The sequence below is a fragment of the Balaenoptera borealis genome, assembly GCF_965194805.1.
Source record: "Balaenoptera borealis genome assembly, chromosome: 15".
Lineage (NCBI taxonomy): Eukaryota > Metazoa > Chordata > Mammalia > Artiodactyla > Balaenopteridae > Balaenoptera > Balaenoptera borealis.
This window is the reverse complement of record NC_138871.1, coordinates 30,698,100-30,718,940: the sequence shown is the minus strand read 5'-3', so window position 1 is coordinate 30,718,940 and position 20,841 is coordinate 30,698,100. Positions and strand designations below refer to the sequence as shown.

The following is a 20,841-nucleotide window of genomic DNA, read 5'->3' as shown; positions in this document are numbered from 1 at the left end:
AGATTTCCCCATCTCAAAACACCCTTGCCTTCACCATTTCTCCCCACCCCTCCCCTCCAAGCTGCTTTCATCTTCCTTTCAGCCATCACCAAGTTCACCAAGTTCTTGAGAGTACCCTGTGTCCCTCTTCTCCAGTCCTTTGCCAGATGCTCACTCCTTCACCCCTTCAGCGCGCTTCCCACCGCCTCCTTCCCTGAACCACTGGCCTAAGGGTCATATCCATCGCGAAGTCCCAGGAGCTCTTCTCTCATTAATCCACTCTGTTGCTCCACAGCGTTTGATTCTGGAGCCCACATCTTATTTGAAACTCTCTTCTCCCTCGGCATCCATGACTCCCCTCATTCTTTTCCTTTTTTTTTTTTGGAATGGATCTTTCAAATTCAGTGGCTTGATAAAATTCTGCTGCCTGCCTCTTTGCTCTGCCTTTGCAATGACATTCAAAGCCCACGAACATCTGGCCTCAGTCTGATTTTTTAGTGCATCTATCTGTCTATGGAGAAGCCTGTCTCCGTCTACCTGAGGCTCCTAAATCACTCATCTCCAGCCTGGATCTTCAGAGCTCCAGATGCTCAGTTTCAGTTGCCCGTACCAAAGCACATGAACATGTCCCTTAGGCCCCTTTAACTTCACATATAGAAACCCAGTATCATTCGCTGCCCACTCCTCATACCTGATTCCCGTCCTGTGTTAGGTGACATCTTGGGAAATGGCACTCATCATCCACTTAGTTCCCCAGGCCAGAGCGTCTTTCCTCATCCTTCAGCCCCACATCTGTCGGTCCACACGCACACACGTGGCCAGTCTTGTTGGCATGACAACCTCAGTGCACGGCTCTCCTCTCTCTCATCCCAAGACCAGAGTTCAAGGTCAGGCTCCCATCATATCTTACCTGGGCCTCTATGTGAATGAAGATGTAGGTTCAGCTGCTGTAACTCCAGTTAACCCCACATTACCACCAAAACCATCTTCTTTAAACTCAGGTACAATCATGTGAGTCTCCTCTTAAAAAACTGCTGGAGACCCACCCTGCCTCCCAGTTACTTTCAGGATGAAGTCCAGAATCCTTAGCATGACATTCAAGGCCCATGAACATTTGGCCTCAGGCTGATTTTGCAGTGCCACTTGCCGGGACATACTTCCACGGACTCCGTACTGTGGCCACACCAGACAATGTGACCCTTTCCAGAATGCACTTCCATCCCTCTCCCTGCCTTTTCACCTGTTGGGATGCCTTCTCTGCCTACCAAAAACCAGTTTGTTCTTCAAGACCCAATTCAGATGCTACTTCCTCCACGAAGCCTGCCTTGTCCTCCAGGGAAACTGATTAGTCTTTCCTTTCGGTCACCATCCCATGTTTTGTTAGTTCAGTTAATGTGTCCATCTTTGTCACTGAGACTCAGTTTCTTGAGGTCAGCGACAGTATAATAGATATGAACTGTTTTATCTCCCCTCTTGCCTAGTAAAGGTCTTGTGCACAGTAGGTGCTTAATCAGTGCTTGTTGTCTAATGGAATGAGCAGTGTTAAGGATGACGGAAAGCAGAGGAGATGATCATTTTCTTCAGGTGTGAGCTGAGGAAAATCAGTGCAGAATTAATTCCTTCACAAGCACTTGTGTGACATGAGGCATTCTGGGATGGAGAATTGTGCTGCAAAGATTCTGACGCAGGTTTCTACCTGTGGACTGAGTGAGGATGGTCCAGGCAGCTTTCCAAGGAGTGAGCTGCTGGGCATGGCTTGATGCCACCTCTCCCCTATCCTTCTGCCACCCACCTGCCCAAGTGCAGCACGTGGATCTTTTGTTCCTCAAACTGCCAAGTTAGCCCTCGCTCTGCATGAGTTGCTGCCCCTGCCTGGATCCCATCATCCAGGTCTCCAAGCTGGCACATCACCAACACTATTCCCGCCCTCCCCTCAATATAGTTACAAGCCCCCTTGCTCTGTTCTTTCTAAACTCACTGGTTCTGCATCCAGCCTATGTTAACCCTCATCTAGCTTATCTGTAAAGTGGGGTATCCTAGGGCCTTGCACCCCACAGCATTGGCATCGTCTGGGCAATTGTTGAAATGCAGAGTCTTGGGCTTCACCCCAGACCTGTTGAACCAGAATCTGCATTTTAGTTGGAAGGTACAGCAGTGGTCTAGAAGTCACTGATTCTCCAGTTTCTAATGTATAGCCACACTTGAGACCCACTGCTCATGGGGGTTGCTGTCAGGATTAAATGAGAGCGTGTATACAATCAATAAATATTATTTTTATTATTACTGTTCTAATCATAATACTCAGCACATGCTATTACATTCATTTGCTTAAAGGTCTGCTTTCCCTGTGAAAGGTGAGCACCACGGGGGCAGGACCTCTGTCCCCCTTGTTCACTGCGGCAGCCCTCGCCCCTCGGTGTGATACTGACACTTAGTAGTCACTCAGTAGATACTTGTTGGGTGAATGAACAGACGTTATTGAAGACGGTGGCTGGCCTAGACCTCTGTCACCTCTGTGCTATTTTTTAATGGGTGGAATGGGAAGGAGACTGCGGTTCTTGAGTGCCTGCCGGTGTGCCACGTGCATTTACACGTTATTGAAGTTGATCCTCCCACAGCCCGGGAGGTCAGTGTCATTGTCTCCACTGTCCAGATGAGGAAGCAGAGTCTCAGGGTAAGGAACCTGTCAGAGATCACAGGCTAGGAAGTGGCAGGGCGAGATCTGCCTTTCTTCAAGATGCACCATTTATTTATTTATTTATTTATAAACATGACCTGAATGGTGCAATTTTGGATTGAGGAATGCTTTTTTTTTTTTTAAATTAATTTATTTATTTAGTTGCAACCAGGTCTTAGTTGCGGCAGGCAGGCTCCTTAGTTGTGGCACGTGGGCTCTCTAGTTGTGGCAGTTGGTCTCCTTAGTTGTGGCTCGCCAGCTCTTTAGTTGCGGCATATGAACTCTTAGTTGCAGCATGCATGTGGGATCTAGTTCTCTGACCAGGGATCGAACCCAGGCCCCCTGCATTAGGAGCGCAGCAGGGTCTTATCCACTGCGCCACCAGGGAAGTCCCAAGATGCACCATTTAAGTGTGTTGGTTGAGCTCTCAGAAAAGGAAGGGAAAACACTGTGCTCGAAGGCACATTAAGGAATCATATTTGGTTGTGTTGTAGCTGGAGAGAAAAGACCCCTCTGAAGAGAAGGAGGACATTGAAGGCAACCTGCTCAGGCCGACGGGCGTGGCCCTCCGCGGAGCGCACTTCTGCCTGAAGGTCTTCAGGGCCGAGGATTTACCGCAGAGTGAGTCTGGTGCCCTCGTTGGGTGACTGTGAGGGGGGACACTGGGCTGGGCTGCCTCAGCTCCCTGGGGGAAGGAGATGGAGGGGCTGGTCCCCTGGTCCCTCTCTGCCTCCCCTTGGCCTGGCTTCCTCACCCCGAGGGTCTACTAGATCCGTGTCAGCCCATTTCTCCCTCTGCTCTGCCGCCTGGGGAAGCCTCACACCCTCTCTAGGTTTCCCAAGGCTTTTTACTGTTCTTAACAGAAAAACAGTCAGAATTAATGAGAAGTAATACTGATGCTGGTGGAGTCACAGAGATGCAATAAATCTTGAGAGTACTAGCTGCCCCTAGGCTCTGTTTCAGCATCCGCTAGGCCTTGTCTGGCTCTTTGGCCACTCCATGCACCCATTTTCTTGGCTCTCACTGGGGAGTCAGCACCATTTCAACTCTGTTCTGCGCTCATGGCTGGATCCCACTGATTTTCTTTCTCTCCTCTAGGAAGCCCCAGCCTGAAAATTGGCAGACCCTGGGCTGGGGAAGCAGTTGCTGAAATGTTAGAAGGGCTCAGTGTTTCCACTGAGTGGAGACACATGGGTGTCTAGTTTGCCTGGGACTGTCCTGGTTTTAGCACCAAAAGTCCCACATCCCAGAAAGTCCTCATTCCCTGGTAAACTGGGACAGTGGGTCACCCTAGCTGTGGCCATGTCCTCTTCATCCCAGGAAGGCCATTGTGGCCACTGCCTGATTTCTTACAGTGACTAACCCTGTACTAGCCCTACCCTGTGTGCTCAGTAAATGTGGGGGAATTATGCTGAATATTCTAAAGCTGTGGGTGTCAACCCAGGCTGCAGTTAAATCATCCTGGGAGCTTTAAGGAAGTGCAGATGCCTGGGCCCTTCCTCCAGCGTTTCAGGTTGACTTGGTTTGGGGTGGGGCTTACACACTGGTAGTTTAAAAATGCTCCCTGGTAGTTCTCTTGCTGCGGGCTATAAGCCACTATTTTGGAGCATGCATTAGCAGAATTAAGCCAGGCGCTGTCCATAGCAGAGTTCACGAGAACAAGTAGTTGGGGACTACTTGGGTCCCTGTTTACGAGTTTTCCATGAAGCTAATTGCTTGAGGGTTTCTGCTTTGACTAATGACACCAATAAATGGGTTCCTTCTGCACAAGTTTAATTGAACCAAAATCATGGGGAAAGCCTTTAAATAAGTAATGGGCATTAAAATACAGGCTTAGAACATTCTGCGTTTGTCGGTTGAAACTATGCAGAAGTGAGGCTGGTGAGCTTCCAAAGGGGGCTGGGGAAATAGAAATGTTTGCTTTGCTCAAGGTGAAGGGGATTATGTTGAATTATCTGAAATGTTGTTTAAATGTAAATAAAAGAAAAATAGATGGGTAAATAGAACACAAGTATTTGCTAATTGTTATCTGTTGTATTCATGTAGACATTGACTAGTATACAATTGTTAACTGTCCCCTCCTCTCATTTTCTCATTCATATACATATGTACATTTATACATAACATATATACACATACATACATACACACATCTATCATCTGTAAATACATATGTAAAAAATAGGGCTAATTCAGTAAAATATTGGTTTGAAGCAGCATAGATTAAATATTCTTTTTTTTTTTTTTAAACAGAATTGACTTATTGGTTACCCTCAGGAAAATCACTGTGCTAATGTATATAAAGGAAAATGTCAAACAGGCACCAGTAATGGGATATTATAATAACAACTTCCATTCTTTTTTTTTTTTAAATTAATTTATTTTTGGCTGCATTGGGTCTTCGTTGCTGCACGCAGGCTTTCTCTAGTTGTGATGAGCGGGGGCTACTCTTTTTCTTTTTCTTTTTTTTGACATCTTTATTGGAGTATAATTGCTTTACAATGGCATGTTAGTTTCTGCTGTATAACAAAGTGAATCAGCTATACATATACATATATCCCCATATCTCCTCCCTCTTGCGTCTCCCTCCCACCGTCCCTATCCCACCCCTCTAGGTGGACACAAAGCACCGAGCTGATCTCCCTGTGCTATGTGGCTGCTTCCCACTAGCTACCTATTTTACATTTGGTAGTGTATATATGTCAGTGCTACTCTCTCACTTCATCCCAGCCTACCCTTCCCCCTCCCCATGTCCTCAAGTCCATTCTCTATGTCTTCAGTCCTGTCCTGCCCCTAGGTTCGTCAGAACCATGTTTTTTTTTTAGATTCCATATAAATGTGTTAGCATACGGCATTTGTTTTTCTCTTTCTGACTTCACTCTGTATGACAGTCTCTAGGTCCATCCACCTCACTAAAAATAACTCAATTTTGCTTCTTTCTATGGCTGAGTAATATTCCATTGTATATATGTGCCACATCTTCTTTATCCATTCATCTGTTGATGGACGACACTTAACTTTGCTTCCATGTCCTGGCTATTGTAAATAGAGCTGCAGTGAACATTGTGGTACATGACTCTTTTTGAATTATGGTTTTCTCAGGGTATATGCCCAGTAGTGGGATTGCTATTCCCACTATAGCATGGTAGTTCTATTTTTAGTTTTTTAAGGAACGTCCATACTGTTCTCCATAGTGGCTGTATCAATTTACATTCCCACCAACAGTGCAAGAGGGTTCCCTTTTCTCCACACCCTCTCCAGCATTTATTGTTTGTAGATTTTTTTGATGATGGCCATTCTGACCGGTGTGAGGTGATACCTCATTTTAGTTTTTTTAAAAAGTTTATTTATTTATTTAATTTAATTTTATTTATTTATGGCTGCATTGGGTCTTCGTTGCTTCACGTGGGCTTTTCTCTAGTTGCGGTGAGTGGGGGATACTCTTCGTTGTGGTACGCGGGCTTATTGCTGTGGCTTCTCTTGTTGTGGAGCATGGGCTCTGGGTGCACGGGCTTCAGTAGTTGTGGCACGCAGGCTCAGTAGCTGTGGCTCGTGGGCTGTAGAGCGCAGGCTCAGTAGCTGTGGTGCATGGGCTTAGCTGCTCCGTGGCATGTGGGATCTTCCCAGACCAGGGATCGAACCCGTGTCCCCTGCATTGGCAGGCGAATTCTTAACCACTGTGCCACCAGGGAAGTCCCCAACTTCCAGTCTTTTTCTGGATTATTTACTGCTCTTAGCGATGTAGATTTCTAATCAGTCGATCAATCGGACCTGTTCTGAAAGCCTTTGAGAACGGGGGGGACAGTGAACCAGCTGTTCGGAGCTGGGCAAGGAAGCAGCGCAGTGCCCTCAGGAGCTGCAATTCTGAGATGGTCCTTCCTCCCAGGAGCCCTGGGCTGAGGGGTCCATGGCGTCTCTCTCAGGGAGTCCCAGAACTGCGGGGAGACAGACAGGTGGGAAGTGGGGGTTTTGAAGATGGGAGAGCAGGTGGGCAGTGATCAGCATGTCTTTCTCCTCAGTGGACGATGCCGTAATGGACAACGTGAAGCAGATCTTTGGCTTTGAGAGTAACAAGAAGAACTTGGTGGATCCCTTCGTGGAAGTCAGCTTTGCGGGGAAAATGGTAAGGGGCAAGTCAACAAGAGGATTTGTGGGAGGGTGGCGACTGGGTGTCCCTGTGGATGGGCACTGGATGTGCAGGACAGAGTGAGGCACACGCAGTGCCCCCCATCGAGGCATGTGCACACCGGGGATGGGGGGCTGATTGTGGGACATGGGGTGAGACACGCAGGCCCAGCTGTCTGGGGCTACCATGCACACGCACGAGGACAGGTCTGCTCAGGTGTGTGAGACAGACACATAGGTGTGGCTGGACACGGAGAGGACATATGGACAGTGGATTCATAGAGGAATATTTGGGGCAAAATTAAGTAATAGCCAGGAAACCGGATGTGAAGGTACAATGATAGAGAAACTTAAAAACGATGCAGTGAAAACATAATGATTATTTTAAAAAAGTTGTGGCAGGAGTTGGCCAGACTCCTTTCGGCCACGCTGGTGGGGGCCCTAGGGATCATGTACCTCTCTTCCTTCCTGCCCAGAGGCAGGGCTGTTGCTCCAGTCCCTCTTGATGTCTGCCTGGGCCCCTCCCTCCATCCCACCTTAGGGGTGGCTTTGCCCACTTTCCAGGCTCTCCCTCGAAGCCTCAGCCACTCCCAGGGTTCAGCCATCACCTCTCTGCAGAGGAATCCACAGCTCTATTTAACTCTGACCCGCCTCTTCAGACACAGACCTCCCCATGCCGCTTCAGGTCTCTATATTCTGCCCCTCCCGCCCTTTAAAGGAGTCATCTGCTGTCCCAAACCGCCCCACTTCCAGAAGCCGCCATCCTAATCAGGTACCACCGTCAAAGGCAGAAAATGTGGGCCTGCCTTGATTCGTCCCTCTTTTTTGACCGCCGTACATCAAACGTGCCACCCCTAGCTCTTGCCTTCAAAAATCCCGAGGTCCTTTCCTGTCTCTATGCCCCTAGTCACTGTCATCTCTCCCCAGGGCAACACAGCAGCCTTGGGTCCGTTCTCTTGTCCGGGTTCTCCCCATAGAAATCTACCAGCATATTTAGTGTAAAACACAGTCCTGTCTGTAAAATGAAGTTCAAACCGCATAACCTGGTTGACCAGGTCTCACCCAGCCGAACTTTCTCGCCTCATCTCCACGGCCAATATTAGCTTGTACAGTCTTTGCGAGAATGCGGAACATCTCGCCCCCTCCTGGGCGGACGCAGCTCTGCAGCCCGCTTGGAGCGGCGCCGAATTGAGCGGGTTTCAGCCCCACTGGCTCGCTCGGGGTGGGGGTGGGGGGGGCGTGCGGGTACAGACCGCACAGCCCGCACGTCGCCCGTGTGTCCTCTCGTCTGCCCTGCGGTCACGCCTCTAGCTTTTGCCCGGGCCTGTGCACTCTGGGGTCCTTTCTGGCCCTTTCCCCACCCCCGCCCCGCACCAAGTGTGTTGCATCGTTCAAGGTTTAGCTTCCGACACCCACACAGGCCTGATGTGCTAGTTCGGCCCTCGGGGCTCCGCGCGGCCGATTGCACGGCCCTCTTTTAGCCCGTTTTCCGTTGCATTCGGGTGTTTGTTAGCATCTGTTCCTCTGACTTTCGGGGAAACAGCCCGATTTCGTTTACTCTGTAACCTCAGAGCAGAGACTGGTGGAAATACTGGAAATAGGGGAGAATGACATATCCGGAAGGCGCAGCCTCCGCCCCGGCTCCCGGAACCCTGCCGAGGCGCCTCTGAGCTTCGTGCCGACCTCAGGGAGCTGGCAGGGTGGGGTAGCGCCCTCCGGGGCCCCGCCGTCCTGGCCCAGAGGTCCACCGGCCGGCCGCAGCGCCAGGCTCCGGCGAGTTGAGGCGGATGACTTGGGTGTTAACAGGAAAATTGGAAACGGGCGGAGGAGGAGGGCTTTAGGAGGAGAAGGGCTTTGAACCGAGCCGAGTGGAGGGCGGGTGCAGCCGGCTCTGCTTTACTCCAGAGGCAGAGGCCGGAAGGGGGAGATACGCAGGTGTTATAGGACAATTGGGGAGGCATTTACAAGCTTAACAACAAACGCTAAAAGCCTAGGGTGATGATGGAGGTGGTGTGGGCTCCCATTCACACAGCACTTTGCAGTGTTCTTTTTCACTTAATCTCTTAGATTCGTTTTGGAAAGACATAGGGTCAGAGTCTGATGCCCTTAGGAGGGACCGTGACGGGATGAATGAAGGCAGGAAGGAAGCAGGAAGGTTGGCTGGACAGTCCTGCTGAACACTTACTGCAAGGACCGGGATCAATTTTCCCAGCTTGACAGATGGGAAAGTCATGTCTCAAGATTGTTTTTCTTCCACATTCCCAACATGGTAGGGTGCTGTGATGATGGCTAGAACCAAGACCGACCTGCCTTCAAATTCAGTGGCTTTCCTTGGAGCTGAGTCGCAGAGCTCTGGGGCTCCTAGCTGCTACTGGGTCCCTGCCAGCACCTTGATCTCTCTAGGTCTTCTCCTGTTCTGAGATGCCCTTGGCTGGCCCTGGGGATTTTTCTAGGAAGGTGCAGATGTCTGGGGAAGGTGATAGAGGTAGGGGACCGCGCCCAGGCCAGGGAATATATAAAGCTGATTGGTGGCTGGGCTCCTGAATGAAGCTGCACCCTCCATTTTCCCTCTAGAAGGAAGGGGCTTATGAAGGAGGCAGTTGAGACCCTCCATCTTCTGGTGGTCCCCGGGTCTCTGTGTCCCCTGCTCTCTGCCCCAGCCACCTCGTCATGGCTTCCCCCAACTCTGTCTGCTACCTTTATCACCTGTGTCATCCTGCCTGTCCTCTCTCTGTCTCTGGTGTGTCACTTTTTCTCATTCATCCTTTTCTGAAATGAAAAGCCCTGGGGATTTGTCCTCTGTGTGCCTACTCACCCAAGCCTGGCCCTCTTTGCATTTCCTCTAATGGACGCTTGGTGGCACTGTTATCTAAGATGTGAACCATACCTGATTTGGCCAAGCTACTGAGATAGACGGTTGTGTGTGTGCTCACTCACACACACATATCACACTTCTTCATGGTATAGGGCAAGGACAGGGGAGGTACTTGGAGGGCAGAGTGGGAGACTAAAGCAACTTTTTTATTTTCCAAGAGTAAAACCTATTAATCATAAAAAGATGAAAAAATCAGAGAAAAGCAAGGAAAATGAAAAAAATTAAGCACATTTCTGCACACCACCTTGGAGATGCCCACTGTTAACATTTGTTTATATCTCCTGCTAGTATGTTTTCCTCCCTGTAGCTCTCACTCCTTCTCTCTGTTGCACCCGCTCCCCCCCAACAACCCTGGCCCTGCCCCACCCCAATGGAAAAAAAAATTGGATTCAGAATACAGTTGATCTTCATTATTCACAGATTCTGTATTTGCATATTTGCCTACTCGCTAAAATTTATTTGTAACCCAAAATTAATCCTTAGGGTGCTTTGGTGATCATTTGCAAAGCTGTGAACAATTTGAGTCAGCTGAGGTGCATGTTGCCAGCTGAGCTGAAACAATGTGATTCCCTTCTTGTTTCAGCTCTCATGGTGTAAATGTGTCCTTTTCCTCCTCTATTTAGTGTCATGCGTTTTGCATTTTTTGGGCTTTTTGCTGGTGATTTCAGTGTTTACAATGGCTCTGGAGTGTAGTGCTGAAATGCTGTCTAGTATTTCTCTGTGTAAGAAGGCTGTGACGTGCCTTATGGAGAAACTATCTATTAGGTAAGCTTCATTCAGGCATGAGTTCGAGTGCTGTTGGCTGTGAGTTCAATGTTAATGAATCCACAATATATAATTAAAAAAACAGTGTTTTGAAACAGAAACACACATAAAACAAGGTTATTGGTGAGTTGACAAAAAAAATGTTGTGACAGAGGCTTGCAGGAACCTAACCCTGTATTTCTCTTAGGAGCAATGCTTCAGTGTTCATCAGCTCATGTCCTTGGTGACTTACAATGTGTAGTTAGAATGTGTAACTACCGCCAGTAATGAGAATCCACTATATCTGTGTGGTTTGGTAAAGTGCTTTTATCACCTAACATTTCCTTAGGTTATTAAATAGTCTTTGAAGTCAATTTTTTGATGGCTTTGATGGCTGCATAATATTCCATGAGACGATATAACATAAATTTTAATCTATTTTTGGATTTTTTTTTTTTTCAATTTCCCTCTTTTATGAACAACTCTGTGACAAACATCAGTGTACAGGACTCTGTCTACACTCTGATTGGTTTTCCATGGGAAAGTTTCTAGAACTGGGTCAGAGGGCATGCTTATTTTTAAGTATTTGATACAGGTGGCCAAAATAGCCCTCCAGAAAGGGTGTAATAAATACACTCCATCAGGAAGGGAAAGAGGGTTAAAAAATAAAAAGGCTCAGAGAGGAGGAGGAGGAGGGGGAGAGAGAAGGGGAGGAGGAGGAGGAGAGGAAGCTTGGTGCTGCCTTGGCTGAGTGCGGGGAGTGAAGCAGGGTGTGGGAAGGCAGCTGGGGACTTCTAGGGCCAGAGGCAGTGCTGGCCTAGGTGGGGGGAAGCTGCTGTGTTCAGGCTCCCAAACCCACATCTCGGTGGCTCTCTCACGGGGAGCCTCCAAGGGCAGCCCGGAGGAAGCGATTGCTGGGGAGGCCTTCGACTACCTGTGGCAGGGCTGGGGGAGGGTGGGGACAACCTGTGCTGCCTTGTCCAGGGAGCTGAGGAGTGATGTTGCCAGGGTCTCTCAGCTGTGTCTGATTAAAGAGTCTTCCCTCCCTTCCTTCCTTCCTTCCTATTTTAAACTTTTGTTCATCTAAGTTTTGAATTAGGTAATACATTTATTATGCACACCATATACATTTATGCATCCATCATTTTGCATCATTCTGGCTTAATTATGCATATGCTGCACACATCTGACCACAAATTCTTACCTTTTACCCCTTTAACACAAACGGTTGCACATGATACTCACTGTTCTGCATCTTGCTTTTTTCACTTAATAATATAACTTGGAAGTTGTTTCATATCACAGAGCTCTTTCATTCTTCTAGGGCTGCATAGTGCTCCATTCTGTGGATGGATCACACTTTATCTAATCTGTCCTCTGTTGGTGGACACGTGGGTTGTTCCACATCCTCCCTAGTTGGAGCCATGCTGCAGTGAATAACCTCATACACGTGTTATTCTGCACAGGTGCAAGTCTTTCTGTAGGATACTGTCTAGAGGTAGAACTGGTAGGTCAGAGGGCATTTGCATTTGTAATTTTGAAAGATAGTGGCCAGTTGCCCTTTGGAGGGGTTGGGCTGTTCTCTTTTCCCACCAGCAAAATCCTGGCGTGCAGTTTCCCCATTGCCTTGCCAAGAGAAGGCTGTCAGGCTTTAGAGATTTTTGTGAATCTGATAGATGAGACATGGTATCTCATTCATTTTGTTTTTGTTTCTTCTGTTATGAGGGAGATTAAGCATCTTTCTGTGTGCTTTACAGCCCTTTGTGTACCCATTCCTGAGAACTGTGTGTCCCACTTTGCCTTTTGTTCCATCTGATTGTCGGATCTCTTCTTTCCTTACTCCTTTCTTTGCTCACACAAGGGCCAAATCCCGGCACCCATCCCTGCCCCCAGACTTTGCCTGGGCTCTTCTCACAGGGAGGAGGGGATGGTGGGCACAGGGGCTGGTACTGGGTGGATCAGGGATGGAGACCAAGTCCTGGCCCCTAGGGAGGCCACACCCTCAGTTGATGGAGGGCCCAAAGCCCTCAGTCTGGTCAGGTGCTCATTAGATGAGAAAATGCATGTAAATGCTTCACACAGTCAGGGCCCGCAGTAAATGCTCTGAGGAAGGCTGCTCACTGTTTCCGTGTGTAGGACACACACACCTTCCAGGATCTGTATGTCTGAAGCAGAGCCTTCACCTGCTGCCCCGTGTGGGTACAGGATGCGCTGGGCTGGCTAAGGGACCTGGTGCCTCCCTGGGGACTCCCAGGGCAGAGTAGAACACACGAGCCGCTGGTTTGGATCTGGTTTCCACCTCTGCTAGGTTTCTTGTTTGTGGAAAACCCAGTCTTATGAGCAGGGCTGACTGGAGGCAGACTGTGGCTTATGAGGTTTGTGTCTTCACTGAATTTTCCTCTCTCAGATGCAGGTGCATGGCCCCCTGCCCTGGCCCTCCCGCTCCCCTTTCCTCTCCCCCTCCCTCCATCTCTAATCTCCTGGGTTCACAGTCTTCCAAAGGGGCAGGTGATCTGGGCTGATGGGCAAAGGGGATTGCCTCAGACTCTAGGACTCCTGGGAAAGCTGGTCTGGACTCAGGGCCCCATATTTAGGGTCATGGTCATAATGGGAGGTGAGGGAGGAGAATTTCCAGCCAGAGGTATGAGATAAGGAAGAAGGGTTGTGACAGTCAAACAATCTATCCCTCTTAACTCCCTCCACCCCATGCCCCATTGGGTCTGACCTACCGTTGAGCTTTGTCTCTAGAAAGATTCCCTGTGTCTGAGCCCACTGCACCAGGCTCCCTGACCCCCAGGGCCTTCTGCCCAGCCCAAAGGGTGGCCAGCATGGCAGAGAATGGCTGCTGGCTGGTGTGGTGGTCTCCGAGGGAGCCCAGAGTCCCCTCAAAGCTCCATCCACCTGTGCTCTGTGTCTTCTAGCTCTGCAGCAAGATCCTGGAGAAGACGGCCAACCCTCAGTGGAACCAGAACATCACAGTGCCTGCCATGGTGAGCCTCACCCCCATAAGCCCACCCCAGGAGGCCTGGACTCCCAACCTACCCAGTTCCCGCCCGCATCCTGGACTTCTGCTTCTTCAGAAGGACCCCACCCAACCTGTCTCTCTTCCCTCCTTAGTTTCCCTCCATGTGTGAGAAAATGAGGATTCGTGTCATAGACTGGTGAGTTCTGCGTCCTGGGATCTTTAGAGGTGGCTGTTGTCAGGGGTCACTTGGTCCTTCGGTTTCCTTTTGTTCAGTCTGCATGAAGTGGGAGAGTCTGTTTCAGGTGAGGTAGTCTTCTCTGGGGGAGGCCAGAGAAGGAGAGGGTGTGGGCTGTTGGGAAGCTTACAGCCCTGCTCGAGGGCAACCAGGCGGGGCTGGAACAGCTCCAGGAACCAGAGATCCCTGAGGCCAGGAGGGGCCAGGAAGGCTTCCTGGAGGAGGTGGGGTTTTGGGAAGTTCAGGATGAAGGCATTCTAATGAAGAGAGGGTCATAAGCAGAGGCATGGAAGCTGGAAAGAGCAGAGCTTCCAGGAGGGTGGGCTGTGATGCTCCAGGTGTTGGTAGGATGAAATGGGTCTCCAGGCTGGGGAGGTGGGTCCGGTTACCCAAGCAGGGGATGCCACTGCCGGCTTGCAGCAGGGGAGGGCAAGAGCCACACGGTCATCTTAGAAAATGAGTATCTAACCCTTGCTGAGCGTCTATGTGCTCCAGGCCCTCCTCCCAGTGAGCACTTTACATGCGTGTCTCACCTGACGCTCACCTCGACTCCAGGCACGGCCCGACCTCACCTGACGCTCACCTTGACTCCAGGCACGGCCCGGCCTTGCAGATGAGGGAGTAGGTTTGAATAGACTGAGTACCCTGCACGAGGGGACAGCTGGGAAGCAGCCGAGGCCAGGCTCGAACAAGCCTGTGCTCCCTCCGCCCGTGTGCTTAACCACCGGGCCGCGCCGACCCCTCCGCGTTGAGCCTTCTCTCACGCCCGAGGGCTGTTAGGAGTCCCCACGCGCGATCTCCAGGACCTTCCCTACATCAGGCTTTCCCAAAAGAGAGAGTTGTCCTTTCTCTGCCCCCAAAAAGTCTTGGCTGTGCGGTTCCCAGCGTGTTGTCCTTTGGTCTCAGGCCCATGGCACCCCCAGCCAGGAGGATAATGAGAGACTAGGGAAAACCCCCAGGCCACAGAGCCATTAAAGCGTGCGCCAGGTCCCCAGCCCGAGAGAAGACAGCTTGGGAGAATTAGAGGAGAGGAAGGGAGTGCGAGGGGGGCGAGGAGGGAGAGGCCTCTGGGGCCCTCTGTGGGAGGTGGTTTGGGGGCAATGTGCTCTACGTCCACAGGGCCATCCTTCACCTCGCTGTGCGCGCGCTGGGTGCGTGCCTGTGCGTGGCAGTGTAAGTGGATGCACGCGGGCGTGCGTGCACAAGGGCGCCGCGTCCCCTGTGTTGGGGGCGGCCTCGCCCGAGTCCTTGTGAGCCGCGTGAGGCGTCGGCATACTGTACAATCCAAACACATTACCGAATCTGGTGGTTGCCTCTCTGGTTTAGGCTGAAGTGGCATTTTTATTGTGAGTCTATTTTCAGACTTGCTGTATTTTCCAAAAGCAACCCCAAGCCCCAAAACCCAACTCTTGGCCAGAAAGCATTCTGTTGCTGCAAGTTCCTATCCAGAAAAGTGCTTTCTTCCCAGAAAACTCAGATAAACTTGTGTTATTACCTGAATCCTAGAAATACGATATGATCCATATGGCCTTTTCTCTGTAACTTAATCTTCCATTCAGTTCTCAAAGAATTTCTTTCATTAAAAGACAAAACCCCCCAAACTACCCCCTCCCCCCAAAAAAAAACCTGACACAAAATCTCTCTCCTCCCGTTCTCTTTCCCTTCTCACCAGATTCTGGTAAGACCAGAGGTGAGAAATCCTATTCCTCTCCAAGGGCTGGTCTTTTCTAGGGGTTGGTCATGAAGGCAGTTTAAAAGTGTCATCAACTGTCCATTATCTGGTATTGATAATCTTACTGTAAAATGTTTAAGGGAATTTTTACTTTCCAGTTCATATTAACGTCATTCACCAGGAAAAGGGATACAGATCTGTGCTGACAATTAATTCACTCTTCCTAATGTAGCCCCCGCCCTGAGAGAAAACTTTAAAGCTTAATCACCTCCCTGGGAAATACAGAGAGGAAGGAACGGAGCAGCAGAGATCTGGTATCTCATGGCTTTAAGATTTAAAAGAAAAATGAAATTGCCATGCCCAGGCGGGTCTTTCACAATGCGGCGCGTGGGTGTCATCTCCTGAAGCCTCCTGTGGCCAAAGGATGCACAGCAGGGAGAGAGGGCCTACTGGGCCCCAAGAGGAGGGAAGATGCACGTGGGGAACCTTCTAGAAGGAGATAGATCCTGCCCCATCCAGCGTTTCTCAGTCTCAGCACTATGACATCTTTGGACCAGAAAAGTCTTTGCAGTGGGTGACTGTCCTGTGCATTGTAGGATGTTTGGCTACAAACATGGCCTCTCTACACCACTCCCCTCCATACCAAAAATGTTTCCAGACGTTGCCAAATGTCCTGGTGTCAAAATCACTGGATTGAGAACTCTAGGTCTAGCCTGGCAAGGAAGCAGCTGGTTGCTGCAAGCATAGCTCTGGTTTCCGTGTCAGGCATATTCTGCTCAAATCCCAGCTTTGCCATCCTGCCTACCTCAGCTTCTTCATCTGAAATTGGGGCTAATTGCAGAACCTGCCTCATAGGGCCAACATGAGGATTAAATGAGCCAAGTCACGTGACGGTGTTAGCACAGTGCTTGGCTCTCAGGAGGCGTCCAATAAATGCTGGCTATTACTGTATATGATTGTTAGGGGGGCAGGTGTGGGGCACAGAGGAAGGGTCTGCACAAGACAGTCAGTCCTCAAGCTTCTCCCCATGGTCCCCTGTGCTGGCTGGGGAGGGGAGAGGCCTTCTGGGAGGCAGGACAGGCCTCGTATTGTAGACAGAAGCCGCGTGGGCCATGGCGCGAGCACTGGACCTGGAGTCTGGACACCAGGGTTTCAGTTCTGGCTCTGCCCCTCCCTCCCAGGCTGACCTCGGGCAAGGACCTTCTGGCTCCGAGCCTCAGTTTCTTCATCCATGCAAAAGAGATGTTAGTAAGAGTACCTGTTCCTCAAGGCTGCTGTGAGGATCCTTGGAGATAAGGGGGTTTAAAAGTGCTTTGTCACATTCAGAATCAGATACAAAAAAGAGCTATGCATTAGCTACCATAAGCTAATTAAGACTGTGGCCTTGGAGATAGTTTCTTCCTGGTCATCTGGTTTTCTCCTTGGTCCGGGTATGTCTTGGCTCCTAGAGCCTTGCTCTCCCTGGGCCTGGGGGTCTGGCTCCCTGAGCGGCCTCCTGCTCCCCTGCCCTGTCTCCTGCCTCAGGTCTCCTCCCTTTCAACCTGCAGCTGTGCTCGCAGACCTCCAGCCTGGCTGATGGGATGCTGATGGCGGGGGAGATGGACTGGGTCCCCCCTAGAGGAGTCTTGAGTAACACTTTCTTTCCAGTCTCTTCTTGCCTAGGATTACTAGGCCTCCATAACATACCCCGTGTGAAGACTGGGACCCCTAATGATGTATAACTGAGGTCGTTTCCTTCCTGGGTGGGCTGTGGCCTGCAATCTCCCTCCCCTGTTCACGCCCTTTCTGCCCCTTTGCTCTAGGGACCGCCTCACCCACAACGACATTGTGGCCACCACCTACCTGAGTATGTCAAAAATCTCTGCCTCTGGAGGAGAAATAGAAGGTACGTTCCCCCTTTGTGCTTCCCCCTGGCCCCCCATGCTCTCCCCTGTTCCACCCCTATTGTCTTGAGAGTTTGTAGAAAAGGGAAGATTATAAGGTCTTTGCTGCCCATTTCCCAGGGAGAAGGGCTCTGGCCAGTGAGAGAGATGGGTTTGCATTTAGGATGGGCCCACTTCGGATGGTGGGATACACCACCGAATGGCATAGGGAGGATTCATTCCTGCAGATGATATTGGTGGCTGTGGCCACACCATCCACTGGGTTCTAGGTTGGTTGACTGTGTTCTAGCAACTTCTGTTTTGAAATAGCTTTCATTGGCCTGTGAAAAAGTAGTTCATGATCATTTTGTACAATTTAAAAGAGACAGTCTGAAAGAACAATATAAAATTTACTCACAAAATTATCCATAAGCCTACCCTCCCATATAAGAGGTAAATATTAATATTCTGGGACCTGTTTGTCGGTATGTATGTACATGAAAAACATTGCTTTGAAACAATTTTCAATTGTTTTGAAAATTGCTTTTTGTCACTTGGCAATACAACATAGATGTTTACTCATGTTATTAAATATTCTTCTACAATATAATTTTAAATGAATACACACATTCCATTGTGTGAATGCACCATAGTCCACATTAGCTAAATGTTAAATAGTTAGGTGTTTTCTAATTTTTCCATGTTATAAACAGCTAACTTGATATTGAATATTTTTGTAGCTGAATCTTTATGTAATTCGTGATTTTTCTTTTGCATAAATACCTACAAGTGGAATTGCTGTGTTGAAAGATTTGAACATTTTAGGGACTTCCCTGGTGGTCCAGTGGCTAAGACTCCGTGCTCCCAATGCAGGGGGCCCAAGGTTCGATCCCTGGTCAGGGAACTAGATCCCACATGCCACAACTAAGCTCTGGCCCAGCCAAATAAATAAGTAAAAAAATAAATAAATATTTTAAAAAGATTTGAACGTTTTGAATCTTTTGGTATATATCAAAATTGCCCTACAAAAAGACTGGACTAATTTACATTCTAATCACTCAAGCTTATTTTGCTGCACCCTCATCAACAAAATGCAAAATAATGGTATTTAAAAAGAACTTTGTCAATTTGTTTGGTGAATTTCATTGTTGCCTTAATTTTATTTCATTGATATCTGGTAAAGTTGACCACTGTAAATTTTAAAATATTTTAATAATTATCTTACACTTACAAATTATATATATTTATATACTTTTAAATTTATTCTGTTGTAAATTGCCTATTCATGCTTTTGTTTATATTTCTGATGGTGTGCTTGTCTTTTTCTCATTTTTTTTAAAGAGTTGTGTATGTATGTCGAGGTTAATTTTCTCCCATCATATATGTTGTAAATAATTTTTGTCAATCTTATTTTATCATTTAATAGTTTTTAACATGTGGAAATGAAAAAAATTTTACATAGCCAAATATATTAATCTTTTCCTTAGTGAATTAGGAAAGGGTTTAACATTACTTTTTTCAAAATTGTTCTTTGGTGATACCAATGCTATATATTGAATAATCTTTTCCCTGCGTTTTGAATTGCCACTTTTATCCCATACTAAATTCCTAAATGTGTTCTTGGGCCTATTTCTTGATTTTCTATTATCTTTAATTGGTATGTCTGCTTATTACTTCTTAGGTTTTGGTATCTGGGCTATGCTGGCTCTGTAAAATTAATTGGAAAGATTTAAAGTCTTTTCTAACATCTGGAACAGTTTATATATCATAAGAATATAGTCTTTTGAGGGTTTGAAAGAATTCACCCATAAAACCATATGGGCTGGGTGCCCTTTTTGAGTGGGTGTTGCACTCGCTCTTTAAAACCTTTTCAGTTTCTCCTGTGATCATTGGTATTTTTAGTTTGTTACTTTTACTATAGTTAATTTTGATAATCTACATTTTCCTAGAAAAACATTCATTACACTGAGGTCTTCTAATTTTTTTACTTATAGTGTTGTGTGGAGTAATCTTTTATAATTTAAACAATTCTCTCTGCTTTCTTATTTCTAATGAAATATGTTTGAATTTTCTTTTTTCTTGACTAGGCTTGTTAGAAGTTTTTTTTTTCTCCCTACTTTATTGGACTTTTCAAAGAATCTGCTTTTGGATTTAGATATTAATTCTAATATTTTCTAATTTTTTTATTCTCTCATCTTTTTACTCATTAACTCTCTTTAGACTTATTTTGTTGTTTGCTTTTTAACTTTCTAGTTAACTTCTTGTGTTTATTTTCAATATTTCTTATTTAAATAATGGAAGTATGGTTTCTGCTCCATATGTCATGCTTTTGGCCTTCAGCAAACCCCAAGGTTATATTTCTCTCTATTTTTTACATTTAAATATTTAATCTATTTTGAATTTATTTTGGTGTGTTTTCTGAGACTGATTTGATTCCTTTGTAGGTAGTCTTTTTTTTTTTCTGACTAGATGCTGTTTGTAGGAATGTCTCTTTTTCCTTGCAGTTTAAAAAATTCCTTTGATCTGCCTAGGTGCAGGACTCTTTTCCTTGAATTTTGTCTGAGACATAGTGAATCCTTAAATCTGAGTTGAGGGATGATTTCATTTACTCTTACATTGTTTACCTGAGCAGCTGAAGGCAGGGTGCGGGAGGGGTAAGAGGGGAGCTCTGGAACCAGGCAGCTTGAGAGAGTTGCTCCAGTCTCCTCCCACCAGTCCCAGCCTTGTAAGGTTCTTGTAAGGATCCAGTGAGATTATAAATGTTACATTCTGGTACATAATAAACCCCAAAGTAATGTCTGTTGTTTAGTATTGCTACTACTGGCTTTCTGCATCCCTAATCTGATTTTTCTTCCCACTGTACCAATTCTGCTTTTTACTGCTTCCCATGTGGTTTAAAATTGACTATTGCATTTTTAGTTTCTTGTCATGCCTTCTTTTCCCTCTGTCTTTCTTTTTATATTTTCCTTTTCCTCTTTGTCCTCTCCCTCAAGTTTTGTTTTGTTCCACAAAAACTATGTCTTCTTGCACTCTACCCAGGATTCCAAATCGTTTCCTGAGAATTTCAGGTGAACACTCTCTTGAATCTTACAGATGCTATTTCCTCCCTGTTTCCCTATACTGGTTGGCCCTCTGTTTTCCCCCTCCCCCTTTATTTACTCTCACAAGATCTGGTCAGTGTTGGTGTCTTTCTACAGACAGGATGTGTGGGTCTCTGTCCACCCATCTTCTCAGATCTTTATCTGGAGGACAGGTTAGCATGCCCAGTTTCTGGAAGATTCCACCTAGCACTCTTGAAGTTGACCAATCCCTTCTAGATTCTCTGAAACATTAAAAAAGAAAAAACCCTTTGAATTATAGAAAATTCAAACATACATGAAAGTAAAGAATTCTACAATGAACTCCCAGGTGCCCTCACTCAGCTTTAACATCTAGCTGCTTTCTGTCATTCTGATTTCATCGTTGATACTTGTAATTGGTGGAATACACAAAAACTCCCTTCCAGAAGTCACTGCCATGTGGGCTCCTCCTGCCCCAGCCCCTCCCCCTCCCAACTGTGGGAACTGCTGGTCCCAGGATGCAGTGCTTCTTCTGTGTGTAGAGGTAGAAAGATTGGAGGTGGGGGCAGTGTATCATGGGAGTGGGTGGGAGAGAGGGTATTCTAGGCTCCTCGTGGATCAGAACGCCTGGCATGGAAGGAACCTCTT

General features: G+C 47.6%; 1 protein-coding gene across 23 annotated transcripts in view; it reads left to right on the top strand.

Annotated features, from left to right (window-relative positions):
* DYSF (dysferlin) overlaps nt 1-20,841 on the top strand; it is a 231,080-nt gene that overhangs the window by 74,489 nt on the left and 135,750 nt on the right. For all 23 annotated transcript variants that reach the window (XM_082356259.1, XM_082356258.1, XM_082356261.1 and 20 more), the window contains 5 exons: nt 3,151-3,277; nt 6,676-6,779; nt 13,322-13,390; nt 13,518-13,561; nt 17,075-17,157. In XM_082356259.1, coding sequence (XP_082212385.1) covers nt 3,151-3,277; nt 6,676-6,779; nt 13,322-13,390; nt 13,518-13,561; nt 17,075-17,157 — 427 coding nt within the window. The remainder of the gene's footprint in view (nt 1-3,150; nt 3,278-6,675; nt 6,780-13,321; nt 13,391-13,517; nt 13,562-17,074; nt 17,158-20,841) is intronic.